A 25,633-nucleotide genomic window follows, 5' to 3' on the forward strand; every position below is an offset into this window, starting at 1 on the left:
CAAACATGGGAATTCTGGTGGTCCGCTGGCTAGGACTCTGCTCTCTCACTGCCAACGGTAAGGGTTCAATTCCTGTTAAAGGAACTAAGATCCCACAAGCCCTGCGGTACGGCCCAAAATTAAAAAAAAAAAAAAGTTAAATATATATTTTGTGTTATTTATATTACAACTATTTACAAAACTTAATACATCACAAACCATGGAATTTAAATAGATGATCTGTTATAGTATGTAAATTTTATCTCAAGTGTGTTAGTCATTCAGTAGGACACTCAGTCTTGTCTGACTGCCACTTCATGGTCCATAGCTCACTAGGCTCCTCTGTCCATGAAATTACATATTGAATTATATCTCAAGACATAACCAGATGGAACTAGGTCTGCCCCCTGATGCACAGGAAGCCACTTGCGAACACTGGGTTGTGGCGAGGAGGGTGTAGGGTTTGGGCAGGTGCCCGTCAGAGAGAACAGGCAGCTCATGTTCAAAAGATCCGAGCTCCCCAAGGCTTTCAGGAGAAGGTTTTAAAGACAGCGTGAGGAACAAAGTCATGGGTTTCATGATTACCTCACGCACAGTTCTTTGGTTGATAGTGAGGTAACCGGGTGGTGTCACTGCAGGCAGCCTTATCAATTTTCAGGTTCCAGTTGGTCTGGGGACTAAGTGCTGGTGGTCAGCACGCAGTTAATTTCTTCCACCAGCAGGGGGTTTCAGTATCTGCAAAACCACTCCATGGCTATTGCTCAGGTTATTACTTCTAGCCTTTGTGTAGAAGTACTTAGCTTTGTTTTATGGCTAAACTATTACTACTTTGTCTTGCTTGACTGCTTTTGTCTTTGCATTTTCTCACTTCTCTGACAATTTTGCTCACTGGTACTTGGCGAAGGCCTAGGAGGCTAAAGCCCTTCTACAGAGGTGGGGGACATTCCAGTGGGGGAGGGGGGGTCTCTCCCCCTAGGAAGTCCTGTTTGATTTCAAATAAAGCTATTTTTAAAAACACACAGAAACCTCCTTGAAGGGGCTTCCACTGACCAAACTGAGGACAACTTGAGGATCAAAATAATGACAGTAAAGTATTATATTTCTTTGAATAAACTAGGAATACATGTGTCTTCTTTGATATAAATAGGTAAAGAGAAAGCTTTTTTCCCTACAATAAACGATAAAATTAGAAAACAGCCACTTGGCAACCATCATGGTAATAAATAATTCAGAGAAAAAAACAGTACATGCAAAAACTAGGGAGCGAAAGTTGTTGAGAAACAGCGTATTCACACAGTCTCAAAGTATCCTCCCATAAAATACTTATTATATACCAAAAGAAAAAGAGTAACTTGACAGGGAAGAAGCTTGGGCCACTCCACCTTAATTAAGTGATCAAGACAAGCCTCTCCAACAGACCAAAGCCATGCTACCCGATTGGACAAGAAGAAAAGAACCCAGCATCTCCTCCAGAGCACTCCTGCCAGAAAGATACAACCTGAGTCTAGTCAGGAGGCAACCAGACACATGCAGATCAAGGAACGTGCTCCACAACAGCTGGCTGGGGGCCTGTGTCAAGGGCATGAAGAGCTGTTCTTGCCTGAATGGCACAAGAGGTGACACACAGGTACTGGGGTAACTGGGGTTATCTGGGAATCCAACTGAGGCTTATGGGTCAATGCTATATGGGCTTTCCTTTAACTTTAAACCACTTCTAAAGACTTCGGATCTTCTAATTCATCTTAGGAATAGTTAGAAGGCAATGGCACCCCACTCCAGTACTCTTGCCTGGAAAATCCCATGGACGGAGGAGCCTGGTAGGCTGAAGTCCATGGGGTCGCTAAGAGTTGGACACGACTGAGCGACTTCACTTTCACTTCTCACTTTCATGCATTGGAGAAGGAAATGGCAACCCACTCCAATAATGTTCTTGCCTGGAGAATCCCAGGGACGGGGGAGCCTGGTGGGCTGCCGTCTATGGGGTCGCACACAGTCAGACACGACTGAAGCGACTTAGCAGCAGCAGCAGCAGGAATAGTTAAGGCTCCCTACTGGTGAATTCTAAAGGAAATCAACCCTGAATATTCATTGGAAGGACTGATACTGAAGCTGAAGCTCCAATACTTTGACCACCTGAAGCAGGGAGTCAACTCACTGGAAAATACCCTGATGCTGGGAAAGATTGAGGGCAGGAGAAGGGGGTAACAGAGAATGAGGTGGTTAGATAGTAACACTGAGTCAGTGGACAGGAGTTTGAGCAAACTCCAGGAGATGGTGGAGAACAGGGAAGCCTGGCGTGCTACAGTCCATGGGGTAACAGAGTCAGACATGACTTAGTGACTGAACCTGGTGATTTCTGTAAACACTTCCTTGAATCATTCAAAGCATGGGTCCTGAAGGTGCACATTTTTGCCTCAGTCAAAAGTACCCACCAGAGGGCATCATTTATCTAGATTATCCATGATATTTTAATTCTACATCTTGAGGAATTTTCAACTCTTCTGCCTAGGATCTGTGGTTGCCTTAGAGAGGCAGCACTTCCTTGGACTCGTCCACCCTCTTCCTCAGTTTCCAGGGGACTTTCAGGAAAGTTGAGGTTGGGATTGAGGCTATGAAGTCTCTTCCTTTTGGTCTAAGGCTCCTGCACCTTCTGACCTGCTGACTCTGTTCACACTGTTCCCTGCAACTGGCTGTCCTGGGTGCTACGGCCCCTCGAGGCTTTGTCCTAGCCCTTAGTGTGAAACAAAAGTAATATCCACCTATTAAGGGGCATATAGCTGTGGAAAAGTAATGCACATAACAAATAACTCAAGAGTCAGGTAACAAATGGGGAAACCCCTACGTGAGAAAAGTAAGGTCTCCAATTAGTGACCCCAGCTTCTACCTTAAGACAATAGAAAAAGAACAGCAAATTAAGCCTGAAGTAAGCAGAAGAAAGGAAAAAGGCCAAAGTAGAAATCAATAAACTTGAAAAAGAAAACAAAAAATAAATTAATCCAAAAGGCGGTTCTTTAAGATCAATAAGACAGACAAACCTCTGGCAAGACAAAAGGAGAAAGGAGACACAAATTACCAATATAAAGGATGAGAGAGGTGACACCACGACACAGTAAAAGGATAAGGAAATATTACAAAAAACTTTATGACAATTAACAATTTAGATGAAATGGACTAATTAATTAAAACACACAAACTACCAAAAGTAACCCAAGAAGAAAAGGACAACTTGAATGGCCGTATTTCTATGAAATGAATTGAGTTTGTAGTTAAAAAACCTTCCCAAAAAGAAAATTTCAGGCTTCACTAAACGTTTACGAAGTAACACTAGGTTTAATTCCCAGGTGGCACAGTGGTAATGAATCGGTCTGCTAATGCAGGAGATGAAAGAGACATTGGTTCGATCCCAGGGTCAAGAAGATCCCCTGGAGAAGGAAACGGCAATTCACTCCAGTATTCTTGCCTGGAAAATTCCATGGACAAAGGAACCTGGCAGTCCATGGGGTCAACAAAGCATGGGATACGACTGGGAACTAGCACCTACGCATGCAATGTTAGGTTGACAAACTCTAACGTAAAATTCATAAGGAAAGAATACTTTCTCCAATCCTTCTGAGGCCAGCATTACGCAACACAAGGCGAAGACATCACGAGAAAATAAAACTACAAACCAATATTCCTCATGGGCAGAGATGCAAAAATTCTAAACAAAACTTCAGCAAATTGAATACAACCATAAACAAAAACGAAAATATATATCGTGACCAAACAGAGATTATGTCAGGAATGCACTAGAAAGTCAATCACTGTAACTGACCATGCTTTTCTTCCAGAGAAAACAGATCTCTGTCAATCCCACGAAGGAACAGAGCCAACGTACACTATAAGGGGGTCGGCTGCTGCTGCTGCTAAGCCGCTTCAGTCGTGTCCGACTCTGTGCGACCCCATAGACGGCAGCCCACCAGGCTCCCCCGTCCCTGGGATTCTCCAGGCAAGAACATTATTGGAGTGGGTTGCCATTTCCTTCTCCAATGCATGAAAGTGAGAAGTGAAAGTGAAGTCGCTCAGTCTTATCCGACTCTTCGCGACCCCATGGACTGCAGCCTTCCAGGCTCCTCCGCCCATGGGATTTTCCAGGCAAGAGTACCAGAGTGGGGTGCCATTGCCTTCTCCGGAGCGGGGAGGTCGGCAGGAGCCCCCAAAAGACGGCTGTTAGTTCTCCAGCGACTGTCACGCTCACCGCGGGCCCGAGCCTGCTTCCGGGCGGCATCCAATCCCACAATCCCCGGGGCCTAGACGTGGCCCCGCCTCTGCGCTCAGGTCCCGCCCCTTAGGTAGAGTCATGGTCTCGGATTGGTTACTGCGGCTTCCGCTACCTGGTGGGCGGGGCCGCTGACCACCTGTAGGTTCCGGGCCTGGCTGAGTGTGCTTCCCCCGAGCTCACCGACCTGCTTGGGCGAGGACGGGGGGGACAGGGGTCAGTCAGCCGATGGCCTAGCTCCCGTAGGGTCGCCGATGTCGGAGACCAGCCCGAAGGCGGAGGCGGCGAAGCTGCTGCCTTTCCTGGCGCTCGGGGAGCGGGCTGACCTGCAGGCGGCGGCGGCGCAGCATGTGCTGGCTCTGACTGGCTCGGGGCCTGGGCGCACGCTGCTGGCCGGCCAGGCGGCACTGCTGCGGGCGCTGGTCGAGCTGGCGGTGGCCCCTCCTCCCGCCCCAGCCCGAGACGCCGCTCGCGCGCTAGTCAACCTGGCTGCCGACCCCGGCCTGCACAAGCCGCTGCTGGCGGCCGAGCCCAGACTGCCTGTCCGCCTGCTGGGCTGCGCGTTGGACCCACAGTGGCCCTGGGCCGAGGAAGCGGCCGCCGTGCTGGCTAACCTCAGCCGCGAGCCGGTGCCGTGCGCTGCGCTGATAGAGGCTCTGGCAGCCGCAGAACCCGGGGAGTCGGGCCTGGAGCGGCTGGTGCGCGCGCTGTGCACTCCGGGCTACAACGCCCGCGCGCCCTTGCACTACTTGGGACCAGTGCTCTCCAACCTCAGCCAGCGTCCCGCGACCCGCGCTTTTCTGCTGGACCGCAACAGGTGAAGCTCCGGGCGCTCGCGGGGAGGGGTTGGAAGTGCGCAGGGACGGCACTGAGTGGCCCTTCCCTCCAGGTGCGTGGTCCAGCGGCTGCTGCCCCTTACCCAGTACCCGGACTCCTCGGTGCGCAGGGGCGGGGTGGTGGGAACACTGCGAAATTGCTGCTTCGAGCACCGTGAGTCGTGGTGGGGATGCTGCCTTATGGGGGGAATAGGCTGTTCTCTGGGGCCCCTCTGGACAGGTCTGCATTCCTGTTTCTCCCCAGGACATCATGAATGGTTGCTTGGGCCCGAGGTGGACGTTCTCCCCTTCTTGTTACTGCCGCTGGCTGGGCCAGAAGACTTCTCTGAGGAAGAGATGGAGCGTGAGTGGCTAGGGTCGAGCCTCAGGGTTGGTTTAACAGGAGGGGGGGACGGTAGGGGAGAGGCAGAAGGAGGTGTCCAGATCAGGGCCCTTCTGAAACCTCCCAGCAGGGAGTTGCTGAGCACAGATGAGCCTTACAATGGCAGGGTCCTGCCTAGTGGCCCAGGGGCCAGCATGGAGACCCACTGACTCACAAATTCACCCCTAGGGCTGCCTGTTGATCTGCAGTACCTGCCACCAGACAAGCAGCGAGAGCCTGACGCTGACATCCGTAAGATGCTAATTGAGACCATCATGCTGGTGAGCAGGGGTCCTGCTTCATTAATGCTACCCCCCCCAACACACACACATTAGCACACTGACACCTGGGTACCCTCTGCCCTCTTCCAGCTGACAGCCACGGCACCTGGTCGGAAGCAGGTGAGGGACCAGGGAGCCTACTTGATCTTGCGAGAGCTGCATAGCTGGGAGCCTGAGCCTGATGTGCGGGTGACTTGTGAGAAACTCATCCAGGTAGGTGCAGGGTTGGGGGAGGGGTGGGTGTCCAAGGTATGCCAGCCAGCTCCCCACGTGCCTCCCCTGCTGGCAGGTACTTATTGGGGACGAGCCAGAGCGCGGCCTGGAGAACCTGCTGGAGGTGCAGGTGCCTGAGGAGGTTGAGCGGCAGCTGCAGCAGCAGGATCACCAGGAGCGGGAGCAGTGTGAGCGGGAGCAGCAGGAGCTGGAGCTGGGCCCAGAGCCACAAGCAGAGGGAGCTGCACCCACGTGAGGCCCCTGAGGCCTGCCAGCATCTCCGGGCCCACTTCTCTTCACAGTCCGTCCAGGCCTCCCAGACCAGGCCTGCCTGCTGTCCCCTGCTCTGAGAGTGTATCTGGCTGAGAAGCAGAGCTGCCCTTAAGCTCCGCTCCAGGTCTTTGCTGAGGATTGAGGGTGCCTCCATGTGCCCTGTTGCTTCCAGCAAGAATGCTGGCTGCTCAGAGGAGGACTGTTCAGCCAGGGCTGCCCCAGACCTCTGACTCGCTCAGGTGTCTCCAGGTGGAGGGCTGGCAGGGCTGGACAGAAAAACACTGCAGGCCTGAAGGGCCAGCTAGAGCTTCCCAATGAGTCTCAGGGGTGCTCTAGGGGTCTGAGTGCTTGCAGTACCCCTTGCTGCCAGTTCCAACCCAGGTCCCTCCACCCTGGGGGCCCTCGGCTGGCCCTGCCTGAGACCTGGCCTCACAGGGCTGACCTGTTGAGAGTTTCACCAGCCACAGCCTGTCAGGGTCTCCCAGGGCTGCATCCCCCTGGCCTGTCCTTGGGGTGTTTGCTGGTGCTGCCTCCTCTTCACTCTCAGCACCTTCCCTGTGCCCAGACCCGGCCCTCAGGCCTTTGTGAGCACTTCAAGTGCTATTTCCCAGTCCTGGACCGACCTGATGCTCCCACCTTCCCTGTCTAGCTAGGCCCTCTCCCTGTTCAATTCCCCTGAGCCTTAGCCCCCCAGATCCCATGCCCACCAAGCTAATAAGCCTTGCCCTTGGCCCAAGTCTTCCCCTGGACCACGCTCTGCCCCTTTGGAGCCCGTTGGCCCCGTATGTAGTGCTGAAGGCACTTGAAGAGTCCACGGCCCCAAGCCCAGCAGGCTGTCCCTCACCCCACTGTATTCCCTTCCTGGGCCTCCCACCAAATCTAGTGCCATCTTCTGCCCTGGATCCCTGTTTCCCTGCCCTTCCAGGCTTCTCTCTGCAGAGCACCCCTCCACCAACCCCCAGCCCTCTTGTCCTCAGTCCTGGTACTACCTCCAGAGCTGGGGCCAACTCTACTGGAGCTCAAATCAAAGCTGAGTTCTTCGTGGGTACCAGGTGTCTTCCTCTTCTGTGGTCCCCTCTTCATTCTCCCTCCCCCAATTAAATTAAAGCTCTGGCCTGAAGGTATGTGGACTGTTTTCCAGATGCCCCAACATCCCTCTTCCTGCATTGAGAAGTCCACACCCTTGGCTCTATAGAATAAATGCTTTATCTGGCCTCGCCCCTGCCCTCCCGCCCGCCCTCAGCTAACCAGGTAGTGCCCAGGCACGCTCCAGATGGAGCATAGCAACAGTGGATGCCTGGAGCGACCCACCCTGCGACCGGCTGTCTCCGTTCTCCAGAGCTGAAGCCTGGCAGAGTCTGCAACTTGTCTTGGGCAAGCCCCTGGGGGCTCAGGTGTCAGACTAGAGGCACTCTCATGAGAGGTGCCCTGTAGCTGGGGTCGCCACAGTTGCAGGAGCGACCTTGGGGGATCGGAGTCTGCGCTGGGCTCCACATTGTCCAGGGATGTTTGGAGCTGGGGCTTCTCTGGTTTTTCTGCAACGGATCACAGTGGGAGGGTCAGGAGGGGCGCTGAGGAGCCTCCTACCTGCCCACCCAGCTAGGCCTGCCACACCTGGTATAGCACAGAGTGTGGTGCAGAAGAGCGCATGTGCAGCAGGCAGCATCCAGTGGTGGGTGGCCACCTGCTGCAGGGCCAGGCGAGCTCGTGGGCGCAGCTGGAGCAGGCCTCGGATCAAGTCCTGGCACTCTGTGGGCGAGGACTCAAGGCTGCAGCCTCACGGTAGCGGCCCCCTCCTGCCACCTCTCATGCCCCCAGCCCACGGCCCTCACAGCCAACGATTCTGGCCCCTTGGTGGGGTTGCCCCATGCAGTCTTCCCAAATGGCTAGAGGGTGTCCATGTTTCGCACGTGGACGGACAGGCAGCGAGAGGTGAGGCAGCCTGACCTAGGGCTAGTTCAGGATTCAAGCTTAATGGGGCCACCAACCCCAGTTTCCCCCATCACCACAGTCCATCCCCCAGCCTGGGCTGGCAAAGATGACAGGTCAGCATCCCCCATGCCACAGCGCATGTGGCCCTTCTCTGGACCTAGGTCTGTCTTGCTGCCCCCTCTCCAGGCACGGCTGGGACTTGGGAGGAACACGTGGTGGAGGTGCTCACCTGGTGACAGGCCTGGCCGGAAGGTGGGGCCCCGGCGCATCAGATACAGCATTCGGTGGGGCTGGCACTCCTTGAAGGGCAGCTTCCCAGTCACCATGGCGTAGAGGATGACACCTCTGGGGGTATGGGCTTCTCAGGGCCCACCCCTCCTCCCCGGCCCCTGCCCCTCTTCCCCACCCAGGGTCCTGGAGCCCCTGGGGTGGTGCTCACAGGCTCCACAGGTCGGCCTGCTCCCCGTTGTATTTCTTGCTCATGAGGATCTCTGGGGCTGTGTAGGCCACAGACCCGCAGAAGGTGCTCAGCAATGAGTTCTTGAGCCCGGAACGATTGGCAAAGCCAAAGTCTGCAAGGGACGTGCAGGGAGGGCGGGGCGGGTTGCTAGAGAGAGGGCTCCTGAGGGGGCTGTGGGCATGGGGCACGTGGGTAACTATAAGTGTGGCTGTGGGCAACTGTTGGGTGTAGGCCTCATTGGAGGCTTGAAGGACAAGGCAGACTGGGGTCAGAAGTCTGGAGCAGACCAGTGTAGAGGCTGGAGCCCTGGGCTTGGGGCAAGAGTGGGGTATGTGCGAGCCAGGGAAGTTGAAGGTGATCAGGGCTGGCCCAGGCTGGGAGCCTGGTTGGGGGCCGGGCCGCAGGCTCACCACTCAGCTTTAGGCAGCCTCTGTCATCTAGCAGGATGTTTTCACACTTCAAGTCCCTGCGTGGGGAAGGGGAGGCGGGGCTGGACCTGAGCTCAGGCAGGTCTCCACGCGCTGGGCAGCAGGCTGGGTGGCGCCCTCACCGGTGCACGATGCCTGAGTTGTGGCAGTGCGCCACGGCGCTGACCAGCTGCCACAACAGCCTGCGGGCCTCCTCCTCCTCCAGTCCCGGGCAGCGGCGATGAGCAGAAGTGGCGTTGATGTGCTCCAGCAGGTCACCACGGGCCGCCAGCTCCAGTACCAAGTAGGTGCGCCGGCTGTTCGCGAAGGTCTCATACAGCTGCACCTGCCGGGCCACCCCCCCACTGTCACCCCCAACCAGGGCCCTCGGGTGCACAGGGCTGGGGTCTCGGAATGGGGCCAGCCCGAGTATAAGGATCTCAGGAGGTGAAGGGGCGGGCCTGGGGTAGGTAGGAAGGGCCGGCTGCCTGGGGTCTCTGCCCACCACGTTCAGATGCTTGTATGTAGCATTGAGTGATGAAATCTCACGGGGCAGGAACTTGCGGGAGAACTCTGCAGGGGCCTCCGCAGTGGAGACGATCTTGATAGCCACCTGCAGGTGTGGAGGGTGGCCACTGTGCAAAGGCCACAACCCCCCTGGGGACAGGATGTGGTAGAACAGGCCCCATGGCCTTTGTGCATGTGGCCGAAGTTGACTAGGGCAAGGTTCGGTGAGCAGCAGCCTTGGGAGGCAGCACTGACCTTCCCCCTCATCCTGTCCTGGTTACTTATGTGTTCAATGGGTCCAGGAACTGGGAGGGATCAGACTGCCAGAGCCTGGGCCTTCTAGAAGATGTGGGACTAGGAGGAAGCCAGAGCACCTGGGAGGTGCCTGAGTGGAGTTAGGACAGGGGCCACTGGGGCTGACTATGGAACCCCCACCCCGTGGGGAGGAGGCGAGCCTGCCTCACCATGGTGTGGCGCTTGCCCCGCAGGTCAGAGGCCAGCTTAGAGTTGTGCCGCATGCGCTCCTGCGTGGCGTAGGCCAGGTAGACTTTGGAGAAGGCCCCAGAACCAATCTTCTTGGAGGACAGCAGGTAGCCATTGTCCCAGCATTCATGCACCTGCTCCAGAAAGGCTCTCTGGTCCAGCTTCTGCCTGCCGGCAGCCTTCATAAAAATCAGGGCTCTGTGGGAGAGCTGGGGCTACCCAGCACCCCGCAGGGCCGTGGGGAGGGGCTCTGGGAGGTTCAGCTGAGGCTTGACTTGTGTTAGAGGGATGGGGTGATGGGTTGTAGACGGATGGAGCAATGCACTGTGGAGTGATGGGGTGATGTACTGCAGGAGGCCAGCTGGGGCCTGCAGGCCCTCAAGGCTGCAGCCAAGTTTCTGAAGCCTCTCTGGGACAGGAGCAGAGATGGGGAGGGAGGCTAACGCAGCCACACAACCATGGACTGGCATGGGGTTAGACAGGCTCTGGCAAAGCAGGAGCAGATTCTAGAATGGAAGGTTCTAGAGCTGTGCTTGCATTGTGCCCTCAAAGGGGTATCCTTCTATTCCCCAGGCATTGCTTGCCCTGAGAACATCTTGTTGGAACCAGCCCTGCCCTGTGTGAGGCCCACTCCACGGGGTGAGAACCCCAAGGGCCACAGACAGCCCTTTTATGGTTTTGGCTGTGCGGCGCAGCATGGGGGATCCTAGTTCTCCAACCAGGAACTGAACTCGGACCCAGCAGTGAAAGGACGAGTCCTAACCACTGGACCGCCCACCTCAAGGAGGTGAGCCAGCATGCACCTCCCTTTTCCCGGCCCCTGCAGTGTTCTGTGAGCGCTGTTACTCGGGGTGGAGCTGTGTTGCCTGCGGGCGCTGTTTGAAGCTGCAACCACTACCTCCCACAATCCTGCTTCTGTGCACACCAAAGTGCCTGTCCCATGGTAGGCAGTCCACACCCAGGATTTCAAATGTGAACATCACCAAGTGATGCCCCCTTTACAGACGAAACAAGTAAGGGCCAAGTTCATGGTCTCTCTTCTGTGAGCTGGACAGCATAGTGTCTGCGGACCAGATTTGTCCCCACAGGATCCGTGGTGCCTGCAGCACTCCCTCTGCATGGAAGTGAGCTATGGATACATTTTCTCCTCCCTGTTGGACTGTGGGCCGCTGGAGGGCAAGGCTTGTATCTGATATCCCCTGGCTCACCCACAACCCTTGTCTGGCAAATTGCCTGGAGGATAGAAAATATGGACAGTTTAGCTGGTTTGTTGCTCCATGCGGGTTAGGAAGAGAGAAACTGGGTATTTCAAGGGGAGGGGATTTAACTCATGATGGTTATGAAAGTGTTACATGGGCTGGAGATGGGGGGAGCCTACACCGCCTCCCTGGCTCCCCCTCATTCCAGAACACAGCTGGAAGCCAGTGACTGTTGCTCAGATAGGTGACAGGCAGGGTTCAGAGTGCTCACCAGCTCTGCTCACCCTCCTCTTTCTCTGCACCCCAGGTCATCCATCTATTTCAGAGCATTGCTGAGTACCTCCCTGTGCTGGGCTTGGTGCCAAGCCCTTGGGAGCCAGTCACAGGCACGGGCCTTTCTCACAGAGCTTACTGTTACAGAAGAGAGACTGCCCTTAATACTCTGTTTTGAGGCGGGGGGCCTCGCGGCATGCAGGGTGTTAGTTCTCCAACCAGGGATCAAATTCACGCCCCCTGCAGTGGAAACAGAGTCTTAATCACTGGACGCCCAGGGAAGTCCCTGGCCTTAATAATTTAATAAAAATTGAATGATGCTGTTATCTGTGCCAGGGCAGCATGTGTGCATGCTTAGGAATGAAAAAATTCAGCTGAGCCTGGGGAGGGTAGGACCAGTGGCGTGTCCTGAACCCTGGCCATGGGGACAGCGACGGGAGAGTGAGCCATCCAGGTATGAGCCTCCCTTGGATAACCCTCCCTTCCTGCCTATGCAGTACCTGGGGGGTGGGAGCTCTTTCTTGGGGGCCAGGCCCCATCTGTGGAGCAGAACGCTGTATCAGCCGTCTACAAGAGTTCTGTCCCGCTCTCTGCACTCTATCCCTAGGACAGAAGGCTGCAGCCCTTCTCTCTGTGAAAAAAGAATCCCCCCATCCCTGCCGTACTGTCCAATGACCAACCTGCCCCCATGTTTAAACTGAGGCCACTTTGCCTCCTCGCACCCCTGCCCACAGATCCCTGTGGACCCAGTGAGACGCAGACAAGTTGTTAATGCCGAGGATGTACTGTTGCTGACTGGCCCTTTCTTCTCCAATTGCTTTTCCTTTCCTGAGCTTCTGGAACACCACTTGCTCCTTTCATTTTGGTCTGTGGGCACACCCAGGTGATTTCAGCCTCCGGGGCTCTGCGGGGGCCAGTGTGTCTGTCCAGAACCTGGGCTCCTCTCCTGGCTTCTCTCTTTCTCAGCCCCCAGCTGCAGTTCTTCACAGCACTTTGTGCAACTTACGAATCATTGACTTGCTTGTTGTCTGCCTCCCTCTCCAGATCCCAAGGTCCCAAATGCATATACTTGCTTTTTGTTTTTTTAATCTTTTATTAAAGACTAATAAAATATTTTTTATTTTTTTTAATGTTTTGCTTTTTATTGAAGTATAGTTGATTTACAATGTTGTATTAGTTTCTGGTGTATAGCACTGTGATTAGTTATGCATGTGTATTTATATTCTTTTCCATTACAGTTTATTACACGATATTGAATAGAGCTTCCTGTGCTATGCAGTAGCGTCTTGCTGCTCGCCCACTCTGTGCGCACTCATTTGCATCTGTTAAGCCGCAACGCACAGCAGCCCCCGCCTTTGGCAGGCTCATGTCTGTTCTCCATATGAGTTTGTTTCTCTTTCATAAATAAGTTCATTTCTGTCATATCTTAGGTTCCACATATGGTGATATCATATGGTATTTATGACTTACTTTCTGACTCTCTTTCTGACTTGCTTCACTTAGTATAGTAATCTCTAGGTCCATCCAAGTTACTGCAAATGACGTAATTTCATTTTATTGCTCAGTAGTATTCCATTGTACATATGTACCACATCTTTGGGCTTCCCTGGTGGCTCAGAGGTTAAAATGTCTGCCTGCAATGCGGGAGACCCGGGTTCGATCCCTGAGTCGGGAAGATCCCCTGGAGAAGGAAATGGCAACCCACTCCAGTATTCTTGCCTGGAAAATCCCATGGATGCAGGAGCCTGGTGGCCTACAGTCCATGGGGTCACAAAGAGTCGGACACAACTGAGCGACTTCACTTTCACCACATCTTTATCCAGTCATCTGTCAATGGATATTTATGCTGTTTCCATGTATTGGCTGTTGTAAATAGTCCTGGGGTACATGTATCTCTTCAAATTATAGTTTTCTCCAGATGTATACCCTAGAATGGGATTGCTGGATCATACAACAACTCTAGTTTTTTGAGGAACCCCCTTACTGTTTTCCATACTGGCTGCACCAATTTGCATTCCCACTAACAGTGGAGGAGAGTTCCCTTTTCTCCACACCCTCTCCAGCATTTGTTATTTGTAGATGTTTTTTTTTTTTTTTTTTTTTTTATTTATTCATTTGGCTGAGTTGGGTCTTGGTTGCAGCATGTGGGATCTTCATTGTGGGCTCTGTAGCTCTGCAGCATGTGGGATCTTAGTTCCCCAACCAGGGACTGAACCTGTGTTTCTTGCATTGCAAGACAGGTCCTTAACCACCTGACCACCAGGGAAATCCCTAGAGTTTTTAATGATGCCTATCCTGAGTGCTGTGGTACCTTACTAAACTTTTGATTTGCATTTCTCTAATAATTAGTGATGTTGAGCATCTTTTCATGTGCCTATTGGCTATCTGTATATCTTCTTTGGAGAAATGTCTGTTTAGGTCTTCTGCCCATGTTTTTCCCCCAGACTTTAAACTTTTTATTTTGTATTGGTGTATAGCCAATTAATGTTGTGATAGTTTCAGGTATATTCTGCATATAAGTTAAGTAAGCAGAGTGACAACATACAGTCTTGATGTACTCCTTTTCCGATTTGGAACCAGTCTGTTGTTCCAAGTCCAATTCTAATTGTTGCTTCTTGACCTGCATACAGATTTCTCAGGAGGCAGATCAGGTGGTCTGGTATTCCCATCTCTTTCAGAATTTTTCCACAGTTTGTTGTGATCCACATAGTCAAAGGCTTTGGCATAGTCAATAAAGCAGAAGTAGATGTATTTCTGGAACTGTTTTTCGATGATCCTACGGATTTTCGCAATTTGATCTCTGGTTCCTCTGCCTCTTCTAAATCCAGCTTGAACATCTGGAAGTTTACAGTTCACATAGTGTTGAAGTCTAGCTTGGAGAATTCTGAGCATTACTTTGCTAGCGTGTGAGATGAGTGCAATTGTGCGGTAGCTTGAACGTTCTTTGGCATTGTCTTTCTTTGGGATTGGAATGAAAACTGACCTTTTCCAATCCTGTGGCCACTGCTGTGCTTTCCAAATTTGCTGGCATATTGAGTGCAGCACTTTCACCGCATTATCTTTTAGGATATGAAATAGCTCCACTGAAATTCCATCACCTCCACTAGCTTTGTTCGTAGTGATGCTTCTTAAGGCCCACTTGACTTCACTTTCCAGGATGTCTGGCTCTAGGTGAGTGATCACACCATCGTGGTTATCCAGGTCATGAAGATCTTTGTTGTATAGTTCTTCTGTGTATTCTTGCCACCTCTTCTTAATATCATGTGAAATGCCGGGCTGGATTAAGCACAAGCTGGAATCAAGATTGCTGGGAGAAATATCAATAACCTCAGATATGTAGATGACATCACCCTTATGGCAGAAAGCGACGAACTAAAGAGTCTCTTGATGAAAGTGAAAGAGGAGAGTGAAAAAGTTGCCTTAAAACTTAACATTCAGAAAACTAAGATCTTGGCATCTGGTCCCATCACTTCATGGCAAATAGATGGGGAAACAATGGAAACAGTGAGAGACTTTCATTTTTTTTGGCTCCAAAATCACTGCAGATGGTGACTGCAGCCATGAAATTAAAAGACGCTTGCTCCTTGGAAGAAATGCTATGACCTAGACAGCATATTAAAAAGCAGAGACATTACTTTGCCAACAAAGGCCCGTCTAGTCAAAGCTATGGTTTTTCCAGTAATCATGTATGGATGTGAGAGTTGGACTAGAAAGAAAGCTGAGCGCCGAAGAATTGATGCTTCTGAACTGTGGTGTTGGAGAAGACTCTTGAGAGTCGCTTGGACTGCAAGCAAATCCAACCAGTCCATCGTAAAAGAAGTCAGTCCTGAATACTCATTGGAAGGACTGATGCTGAAGCTGAAACCCCAATACTTGGGCCACCTGATGAAGAACTCATTGGAAAAGACCCTGATGCTGGGAAAGATCAAAGGCAGGAGGAGAAGAGGGTGACAGAGGATGAGATGGTTGCATGGCATCACCGACTCAATGGACATGAATTTGAGCAAGTTCCAGGAGTTGGTGATGGACAAGGAAGCCTGGTGTGCTGCAGTCCATGGGGTCTCAAAGAGTTAGACATGACTGAGCAACTGAACTGAACTGAGTTTCAGGTGACCAGAGAAGAGACTCAGCCATACACATACATTGTCCCCCAAACCCACCTCCCGTGCATGTTGACATAAAATATTGAGCAAAGTTCCACGTGCTCTGCAATAGGTTCTTGTTGGTTATCCATTTTAAATAGAGCAGTGTATACATGACCTTCCCAAAGTCCCTAACTCTCCCTTCCCCACTGGCAACCATAAGTTCATTTTCTAAGTCTGTGAGTCTCTTTCTGTTTTGTAAGTTTATTTGTATCATTTCTTCTTAGATTCCACATATAAGGGATGTCATACAATATTTCTCCTTCTTTGTCTGACTTACTTCACTCAGTATGACACTCTCTATATCCATTCATGTTGCTGCAAATGGCATTATTTCCTTCTTTTTAATGGTTGAGTAATATTCCACTGTATATATGTACCATATCTTCTTTTTCCATTCCCTTTTGATGGATATTTAGGTTGCGTCCATGTCTTGGTTATTGTAAACAGTGCTGCAATAAACATGTATCCTTTTAGATCATGTTTTTCTCTGGATATATGCTCCGGAGTGGGATTGCAGGGTCTGAGCGACTTCACTTTCACTTTTCACTCATGCATTGGAGAAGGAAATGGCAACCCACTCCAGTGTTCTTGCCTGGAGAATCCCAGGGATGGGGCAGCCTGGTGGGCTGCCGTCTATGGGGTCACACAGAATCGGACACGACTAAAGTGACTTAGCAGCAGCATGGTAGCTCTAGTTTTAGTTTTTAAAGGAACCTCCATACTGTTCTCCATAGTGCCTTTGCCCATTTATATACATATGTGTATATATTGTATATATGTGTGTGTGTATAGATATATGTATATATACACATTGAGTTCTACGGCCTGTTTGTATATTTTGGAAATAAAAGTCTTGTTGGTCACATCATTTGCAAGTATTTTCTCCCATTCTTTAGGTTGTCACTTTGTTTTGTTTATGGTTTCCTTTGCTGTGCAAAACCTTGTGAGTTTAAGTCCCATTTATCTAGTTTTGGTTTTACTTCCACTGCCTCAGAAGAGTGATCTAAGAAAACATTGGTACCATTTATGTCAGAGAACCTTTTCCCTGTGTTCTGCTCTAGTTTTATCGGTGCCTTCACATTTTGATTCCCAGGGACTATTGGCAGACTAGATATGTGCCTCGTGTGTTCAGGTGTGTACCTGTGTGTAGAGGGGCCTGTGGCCCTGGGCTCTTTGGGGTTATTTGTTGGGTGTTCGTGTGTGAGAGATATAGGGCATGACAGTTCCTGCCTGTGTCCAGGTCTAGCCCACCTGGCGTGTGTTCCTGGACAGGTATGTGTTTGCAAAGGGACTGGGTTTGGGTACATCGGTGCCCCAGGTATCTCAGGGTATGTGGGTCTGTGTCTGTGTGACAGGATCACCGTGGTGTGTCGGGAGGGGTCACAGAGCAGAGTGGCAAGCAGGCTCGGTCCCTCACCTACGCAGTAACCTGCCACACCCCTTGAGGCCCACAGGGCGGCCAGACTGGAGCCCAACGGTCAGATGTGGCGGTCACAAGCCGGCTGGGGGCGGGGCCGAGAGAGAGAGAGAGGAGATACACGATCTCTCAACCAATGAGCGCAGAGATCGTGTGGGGGCGGGGCCAAGTTACCGCGCGGTGGGAGGCAGTTGGCAGGGGGCGGGCTCGTCGCGTGGCCCCGCCCACTCCGGTCAACGGCTGCAGCGAGGGCGGCTCCCGGGGCCGCGGCTGCGGCGCCTCCTCTGGTAAAGGGCGGACAGGTCCCGGGGGTCGGAGCCGGCCGCGGTCACTCGGGGAGGTGCCCCTCGGGAAAGCCTGGGTCGCAGACCTTTGGGTCGCCCCCTTGGCCCGGCCGCCGCGGGAGACCGAGTCAGGGGGTGCCTCTCCAAAGTCACCAGGCGAGCGCAGGGACGGTCCCGGGCTTCGCGGGGCTGAGCCCGCCCCCTTCCTCGGGCTCAGGTGCGCCCAGCCCCGCACAGAGACGGATTTGCCGCGTCACAACCCGGAAGAGCGGCCTGGGAGTCCAACCGCTCACTTTCTTCCTCGCCTGGCGTGCGGAGCGCGTCCCCTGTGCTCGGCCCCTCCCAGGGTGGGACTCGGGATACTCGGCCCGTGCCTGTCCCTCCCCCCACCCCGGGGGGCGTTCAGTCTGTCACTTTTCGGAGGCGTGTGGTCCACCTCCTTGGTTCCTCAGGGGAAAACGGGGGTCCTCTGTGGGAAACTCATTCTAAACCCGAGGGTCCCAAAGTGCAGGTACCATTGTATTCTTTCTACTTTCTCTTTGGCGTGAGAGGAGGAGGCGGTCCAGAGCCGGGAGGTAATGTGTCCTCAGTCCTGAGGGTTACTGGTCATGCCCTGTAGGTGTGAAGCTGGAGAGGCTGCAGGAAATTCCTCTCTAAATCCGGGTGAGAGCTCGGAGGTGCTTGGCCACGGCTGGCCCCCAGTCCCTGGACTCTTAGGCCCAGTTTTGGGTTCCGGTTTTCTGTAGCATCAGCTGAGCTGCAGTGCAGCCGTAGGGCCTGGTAAGAGGGCTCTGTGTGCATGGTGGTTCCCATCTGCACACTTTACAGAGGTTCTCCTTTGCCAGCCCAGCGGCGTAGGGGAGGGGCTGACTGGAAAGCTCAAGGGTGATGAGGCACAAAGAGGGGTAGGGGGCAGAGGGGACTTTTGTGGCAATGTTAGCTGGAATGGCTGTCTGCTGCGGGGCCAGGCGGGGTTGGGGTGGAGGCTGGTTTGAGGGGACCACTTTGGAAAGGGAGGTGGTAGAGGTGGAGAAGGTGAGTCACTATAGAGTGTGGGGATGGAGGTGGAGGAACAGGAAGGGGTGATGCTGCTTCTGACCTGAGAGCTAAGTGCATGATGACACAGAAGAGGCAAGTGACCTGTGGGTTGGGGAGGGGTTGGGTGACAATCGTGTTGGAGCCGTTGGGTTTGTGGCGATGATGGTCCTGGTGGAGATGGCCAGCAGGCCCTGGGCCCCAGGAGACCTATGTGGGAATCATCTGGTGGGACACTTGAGTGGTGGCAGGATTATGATGTGGTCACCCCTTTGGTCCTGACAGCCAGAGGGCCTGGGAATGCGGTTGTCAACAGGGCTTTTGGCTGCCACGACTCAAGTGAGCACGCACCTCAGGTCTCTCTTTGTTGCTAAAGTGGAATGACCAAGTTGAGCTGTCTTGGTTACCTTGATATCAATGTCCAGGCTGACGTGGATTGTTGTTGCTGCATCTTACTCCACCAGGACTGCCTGCTGAGGGCCCCAGTAGATCAGAGGTGGAACCCTGGGGTTCTTGCTTGCTCCCTGGAGCTCATAGCTGCCGCCTATGCCTGGAGGCAGGTATCTGTGCTTAGTTCAGACCCAGGGCCTACCGAGGCACCAATGAGCAGCCCAGATTGCGTGAGCCCTTTCATGGAGCCAAGTTACTTGACCTTCTTGAGGCAGGCGCTCCAGGAGAGTCCCTGCTGTTGTTCAAGGAATGCTGGCTGCTGGGCGTCTTGAGATGCGTGCTTTCCTCACTGAGCTGGAGAGCCAACCACTTCTGGGGGGTGACACCGCTGGCGTGGCTTACATTGAGAAGCAGTGCTCTCCAGGAGCTGTGAGCAGTGAGCTGTGGACTGTTTCCAGGTCATCTGCCCCAGTTCTTGTTGGTGACTCTGGAAGTTGGTTCCTGCTCTGGCTCCTGTGCTGGGAGGGAAAGACCCTGGGCTTGGTGGGGCTATCCTGTGACCCCCTGCTGGGCTTCCTGACTTCCTAGTCTCCCCTCACACACCTGCCTTCCATACCACTCCTGTTGCCTCTGGCCTGGGAGGTATGTGACCCTCCTAGCCCTCCCACACCCCATTCTGAGCCCCACCCAGCTCAGTGAAGTGGTCCTGTACCACGGTTAGGTTTGTCAGCTCACGTGGCAGTTGAAATACAAGTAGGCATCTTTCAGGCCAGGGCTCTGTGGGCAGGGGCAGTACCTGGTGGGCTTTTACTAAATGTCATTGAATCAATGCTGACTACTGGTGAGCATGGGGGAGGGGGCAGCTGCTTCCTCACTGGCCCACAGTGTGTCCAGTGCAGGGAGGAAGACCTGATGGCTCTGCCCTGTGCCATGTGCCAGGAGCATCAGGGTGGGCAGGCGGGCAGCCGTGGAGGGGAGTATAGGAGCCAGTCCTGGTGGAGTCCTGCCCCACTGCTGACCAGCTGCTCACAGTGTGCCCGTCTTGGACTTACTTGGCCATGCAGATTCAGGAGATGGTGCCTCTAAGGTGCTTCCTGCGGGAGGCAGGGGGCCTCCTGGGCCCTCCCCTGTCTGTGTGCCCCCTTCCTCTGTGGTGGTTACACCTGGCTTTGCCATCAGCACTGTGCTCACAGGTCAGTTATCTCCTGGCCTGGGGCAGGGGCCGCAGGTGGAGACCTTCAAAACTAGTCAAACCCAGGTAATCTATACTTACCTGGCTCCCACTTTTTTTCCAGTGCTTGTTTTTTCAAATCTAACCAGATCCCTGATTGACATATGTGTTTTTATGACACTCTGTGGGCTTCTGTAGATGGGTATTGGAAGATGGACGATCCCATCACAGATTGCGACCATTCAGGCTTGTAGGGAACACTCCACAGGCTCTGCTGGCTGTCCCCACCTATGTGTGGCCACTGCAGGCCTTGCTCCCCGCCCCTCAGTCCTGTGGGGCAGTGAGGGGAAGTGGCGGTGCACGGGAAGTGGAGTCCTGGACTGGTGGTCTTCTTTGTGCCGCCTGTCTTCCTGTTCATCTTGTTGATGTGGGTGCACTTCTGTGCATGTTAATGTTAGGCAGATTGGGCTCTTGTCATACCTATAATGAATGGTTTGACCTATTTTGTCTTTCATTTACTTAATGCTCTATTGAGGATGGGGTGAGGTCTGAGAGTGTACAATTGTGGGCATAGGTGTATGTATGGATGTGGTCTTGAGTTTATGTATGCTTCTGATTTTCAGAAATTAAAAAATTTCATATAGTCCAACTGAAAGCTTTCATTAAGATATGTGGAGTTTTGTGTCTGGCTTAGAAAGTCCTTTCCTACTCTAAGACTGTAAGATATGTCTTTGTATTTTCTACTTAGGACTACATTTACTTTTTACACATGATCCTTATATCCATCTAGCACTTATTTTGGGGTAAGGAAAGATGTAGGGAAAACTAATTTTTTCCCCTGAGTGCCTACCAAGCTGTTCCTACACTATTTGTTGGCTAATGTCTTTATTATTTAAAATTTTCCCTTTTTATTCCTTATTGGTGTTTATTTCTGGATTCTCCGTACAGCTCTGTTGATTTGTGTGCCTCTTATAACAAAGGCATAGTTTTAATTATGGCAGCATTTTAGTACATTTTAACATAACATAAAGTGGACTGGAATGGGAAAATTTAATTCAGATGGCCATTATATCTACTACTGGGCAATAACGCAGCAGTGGCCGCAGGACTGGAAAAGGTCAGTTTTCATTCCAATCCCAAAGAAAGACAATGCCAAAGAACGTTCAAACTACCACACAATTGTACTCATCTCACACGCTAGCAAAGTAATACTCAAAATTCTCCAAGCCAGTCTTCAACAGTACGTGAACTGAGAACTTCCAGATGTTCACGATGGATTTAGAAAAGGCAAGGAACCAGAGATCAAATTGCCAAAATCTGTAGGATCAGCGAAAAAGCAAAAGAGTTCCAGAAAAACATCTACTTCTGCTTTATTGACTATACCAAAGCCTTTGACTATATGGATCACAACAAACTGTGGAAAATTCTGAAAGAGATGGGAATACCAGACCACCTGACCTGCTTCCTGAGAAATCTGTATGCAGGTCAAGAAGCAACAGTTAGAAGCAGACATGAAACAACAGACTGGTTCCAAATTGGGAAAGGATTATGTCAAGGCTGTATATTGTCACTCTGCTTATTTAACTTATATGCAGAGTACACCATGCCAAATGCCAGGCTGGATGAAGTACAAACTGGAATCAGGATTGCTGGGAGAAATATCAATAACCTCAGATATACAGATGACACCACCCTTATGGCAGAAAGCGATAAAGAACTGAAGAGCCTCTTGATGAAAGTGAAAGTGGAGAGTGAAAAAGTTGGCTTAAAACTCCATTCAAAAAATGAAGATCATGGCATCCTGTCCTATCACTTCATGGAAAATAATTAGGGAAACAATGCAAACAGTGACAGACTTTATTTTTGGGGGCTCCAAAATCACTGCAGATGGTGACTGCAGACACTTGCTCCTTGGAAGAAATGCTATGACCAACCTAGGCTGCATATTAAAAAGCAGACATTACTTTGCTGACAAAAGCCGATCTAGTCAAAGCTATGGTTTTTCCAGTATTCATGTATGGATGTGAGAGTTGGACTATAAAGAAAGCTGAGCACCGAAGAATTGATGCTTTTGAACTGTGGTGTTGGAGAAGACTCTTGAGAGTCCCTTGGACAGCAAGGAGGTCAAACCAGTCAATCCTAAAGGAAATCAGTCCTGAATATTCATTGGAAGGATTGATACTGAAGCTGAAGCTCAAATAGTTTGGACACCTGATTCGAAGAACTGGATTAGAAAAGACCCTGATGCTGGGAAAGATTGAAGGCAGAAAGAGAAGGGGATGGCAGTGGATAAGATGTTTGGATGGCATCACTGACTTGATGGACATGAATTTGAACAAGCTCTGGGAGTTGGTGATGGACAGGGAAGCCTGGTATGCTGCATTCCATGGGGTTGCAAAGAATTGGACACGACTGAGCGAATGAACTGAACTGAACATAACATAGGACAAATCCCGCTGTTCACAGACTTTTCAGAATTTAGTTGGCTACTGTTGTATGTTGATTCTTCCATATGAATTTGGAACCATTTTATCAAGTGGAATCCTCCAGTAGCCTGATTCACATTTTTATAAATGAAAGAGAATTGACAGTTTTATAATATTGAGTCTTAGATGAGGATTTTGAGTCTTTTCCTTCAATGAACAGTGTTTTGTTTGTTTTTTGAAATTGTGTATATGCCAAGAATATAAATCAAAGCTTTCTCTGTGTGCATGGTGGGCTGAAGGCAGATCAGCATGCATATCTGCTGTTCAGAAAGGATGCCACTATCCCTGTAGGAGCGAGGACTGGGGGAACCCTGGGTCACCTGCTGGAGGGGTGACAGTGTCCTGGGGGAGGTAAGTGATTGACCTCTGAGGAATGAATGTGTTCTGTGGGGTGAAGAGGACAGGGTGGGGTGTTTGTAGGGAGCAGCAGAAGCAGAGGTACAAGAGCCCAAGCCCTGGCCCAGGGCATTCAGGATGCCTGAAGCATGAGGGATGAGAGAGGAGCAGAGAGGGACTTGGGTCTGGGTTGCAAAAGTCTTTGTCGAAGGTATTGCTTTGATTCTGTGAGCAGCAGTGAAGACTACTGAGCAGTGGTGTGGCATGATACAGCCTGTGTTTGATGAAGACCAGCACTCTCAGGGTGGAGGAAGTGGCCAAGGCAGCTTTAGGAGAGGCAGCCATCAGAGATGGGCTCTCAGAGGGGGAGCAGGGCACCTGCTGCCCGATATGAAGGGTTGGAGCAGGGTGAGGAGGCGGGTGGCTAATGTTGATCACAGTATGTCTGTCACTGAGTGGTGTGATGTGTGTCTGCTACCAAGTGGTGTGATGTGCCATATAACTCTTGAAGTCACATAGTATAGGTTCTCCATTTTTTTTATTCAGAGTTGTCTTGGCTATTTTAGGTCCTCTGCATTTCCGTATGAATTTTAGAATCAGTCTGTCAGTTTCTACAAAAAACATGCTGGGATTTTGATTGGGAATGCATTCAATCTGTAGATCCATTTGCAAAGAATTGATTTCCTTGTACAGTATTTCTCTCCATTTATTTAAGTTTTCTTTTATATCTCAGCAGTGTTTGATAATTTTACTGCATTGTCCATCTTTTGTCAAATTTGTCCCTAAATATTTCATATAATTTTTGCTCAATGGCAGATGTTGTGGCTTTTTCAATTTTTGATTGTTTGTTGTTAGTATATGGAAATATAGTTGATTTTCTAATATTAATGTTTTTTAAAAATTTAATATTTATATTTTGTGATCTTGCTAGATGACTTATTGATCTGGTTCCAACTCTAGATTCTGTAGCATTTTCTGCATAGATGATGACATCACCTGTGAATAAAAATAGTTTTACTTCTTTTTCAATTTGGATGTCTTATTTTTTTTCTTGCCTTATCTCACAGACTAAATCCTCCAGCTGACAGTGAATAGAACTAGTGAGAGCAGGCATCCTTGCCTTGTTCCCCATCCTGTAGGGATTGCATTTAGTCTTTTACTGTTAAGTATAATGTTCCTATAGATTTCCCTTTGGTGCTCTTTATCAGATTGTGGAAGTTTTCTTCTGTTCCTGTTTGTTGATAATTTTTATTATAAGTGGATGTTGGATTGTGACAAATGCTTTTTCTGCATTTATTGAGATGATTATGTGGTTTTTATTTTTTGGTCTGTTATTGTGATTTACAGTGGCTGGAGTTAAAACTACCAACCAACCTTGCACTCATGGAATGACCCAATTTGGTCATGAGGTATTATCATTTTTACCTGTTGTTGGATATGATTTGATAAAATATTGTTAAGAAATTTTGCATCTGTGAAGGATATTGATCTATAGTTTTCATTGTTGTGTCTAGTTTTGCTATCAGAGTAATGCTAACCTCAGAGAATCAGTTGTTAAGTGCTTTTTAGGTTCAGTTTTTCTGGAAGAATGTGTGTAGAGTTGGAGTTGTTTCTTCCTTAAATGTTTGATAGAATTCCCCAGGGAGGTCATGTAGGCCTAGAGTTTTCTCTGTGCGAAGGCTTTTAACTACAACTTCAATTCTTTGTTAAATATAAAGCTATTTTTTTTTTTTTTTTTTTTTTTTTGACTGTGCCACATGGTATGGGGTATCTTAGTTCCCTGACCAGGAATCAAATCTGTGGACCCTGCAGTGGAAGTGTGGAGTTTTAACCACTGGACCACCAGGGAAGTCCTAGATTATCTATTTTTTCTTTTTGTTTTTAATCTATTTTTTCTTGAGTGAGCTTTGATAGTTTGTGTTTCAAGGAACTTGTCTATTTCTTTTGTTTTTTGATTTTAATAATTTTTTATTGAGGTAAAATTGACTCATCTATTTCTTTTAAATTGTCCAATTTACCTTTGACAAGTTAGATATATTCTTATTATCCTTTTAATATCTGTAGAATCTATTTGTTCTCATTCTTAAGATTGGTAATTTGTGTTGTCCCTCTTTTTCCTGATCAGTCAGGCAGGTTGGTTATCAAATTTATTGATCTTCTTAGATAACTAGCCTTTGGCACTTTTATTTTTTTTCTTATTTCTTTATGTACTGATATTTATTATTTTAATTCTTTTGCTTCTTTTGCGTGTGTAATTTCTTAAGGTAGGATTTAACGTTGTTGACCTTAAAACTAAAAGAGGTAATTATTTTACCAGCAGAATGTGTTTATCTGGGAATAGCAGAGAATTGCAACTCAGGACAGCCATACTATAGCAAAAACTATATAAAACTAATTCCAGCTGAGCTATTTCAAATCCTAAAAGATGATGCTGTGAAAGTGGCAGTAAACATGCCAACAAATTTGGAAAACTCAGCAGTGGCCACAGGACTGGAAAGGTCAGTTTTCATTCCAATCCCAAAGAAAGGCAGTGTGAAAGAATGTTCAAACTACTGCACAATTGTACTCATTTCACACGCTAGCAAAGTAATGCTCAAAATTCGCCAAGCTGGGCTTCAGTAGTACATGAACCAAAAACTTCCACATGTTCAAGCTGGATTTAGAAAAGACAGAGGAACTGGAGATCAGATTGCCAACATCCATTGGAAGAAAAAGCAAGAGAATTCCAGAAAAATATCTGCTTCTGCTTCATTGACTATACCAAAGCCTTTGACTGTGTGGATCACAATAAACTGTGGAACATGGTATGGGATATCTTTGTTCTTGTATCTTAAAGAGATGGGAATATCAGATCACATTACTGGCCTCCTGAGAAACCTGTATGCAGATCAAAAAACAACAGTTAGA

At 50.1% G+C, this 25,633-nt stretch overlaps 3 protein-coding genes across 14 annotated transcripts in view; 2 read left to right on the forward strand and 1 right to left on the reverse strand.

Moving 5' to 3' along the window:
- Positions 1 to 4,367: 4,367 nt before the first annotated feature.
- HGH1 (HGH1 homolog) lies at positions 4,368 to 7,323 on the forward strand. Its single transcript, XM_014478841.2, has 6 exons — positions 4,368 to 5,054; positions 5,127 to 5,227; positions 5,318 to 5,416; positions 5,624 to 5,715; positions 5,806 to 5,928; positions 6,005 to 7,323. The coding sequence occupies exons 1-6, from the start codon at positions 4,492 to 4,494 to the stop codon at positions 6,182 to 6,184; spliced, it is 1,158 nt and encodes a 385-aa protein (XP_014334327.1). The 5' UTR covers positions 4,368 to 4,491; the 3' UTR covers positions 6,185 to 7,323.
- A 913-nt stretch (positions 7,324 to 8,236) lies between these two features.
- Positions 8,237 to 10,175, reverse strand: LOC102276921 (testis-specific serine/threonine-protein kinase 5). The gene is made up of 2 exons (XM_070382803.1): positions 9,972 to 10,175; positions 8,237 to 9,775 (listed from the first exon to the last, which is right to left on the reverse strand). Exons 1-2 carry the CDS (start codon positions 10,173 to 10,175, stop codon positions 9,140 to 9,142), a joined length of 840 nt encoding a protein of 279 aa, XP_070238904.1. The 3' UTR covers positions 8,237 to 9,139.
- Positions 10,176 to 17,233: 7,058 nt separating this feature from the next.
- The window catches only part of MROH1 (maestro heat like repeat family member 1), a 49,712-nt gene continuing 41,312 nt past the window's right edge, over positions 17,234 to 25,633 (forward strand). For 8 of the 12 annotated variants that reach the window (XM_070382563.1, XM_070382568.1, XM_070382570.1 and 5 more), the window contains exon 1: positions 17,235 to 17,311. The gene's annotated coding sequence lies outside the window, so the exon portion shown is untranslated. Of the gene's footprint in view, positions 17,312 to 17,377; positions 17,526 to 17,569; positions 17,884 to 25,633 lie in introns of those variants that run through there. The other 4 variants (XM_070382576.1, XM_070382566.1, XM_070382565.1 and 1 more) reach the window with 4 other exon arrangements.

Source organism: Bos mutus, chromosome 14 (assembly GCF_027580195.1).
Source record: "Bos mutus isolate GX-2022 chromosome 14, NWIPB_WYAK_1.1, whole genome shotgun sequence".
In the NCBI taxonomy this organism is placed as follows: Eukaryota; Metazoa; Chordata; class Mammalia; order Artiodactyla; family Bovidae; genus Bos; species Bos mutus.

Bases quoted from the DNA above. Each gene is read 5' to 3' on its own strand.
- LOC102276921 (XM_070382803.1), bottom strand. From the start codon at position 10,175: ATGAAGGCTGCCGGCAGGCAGAAGCTGGACCAGAGAGCCTTTCTGGAG. The intron at 9,776-9,971 runs GTGAGGCAGGCT...TAACCAGGACAG, and splicing joins GGGGCAAGCGCCACACCATG to GATGAGGGGGAAGGTCAGTG.
- HGH1 (XM_014478841.2), top strand. From the start codon at position 4,492: ATGTCGGAGACCAGCCCGAAGGCGGAGGCGGCGAAGCTGCTGCCTTTC. The intron at 5,228-5,317 runs GTGAGTCGTGGT...GTTTCTCCCCAG, and splicing joins AAATTGCTGCTTCGAGCACC to GACATCATGAATGGTTGCTT. The intron at 5,716-5,805 runs GTGAGCAGGGGT...GCCCTCTTCCAG, and splicing joins TAATTGAGACCATCATGCTG to CTGACAGCCACGGCACCTGG.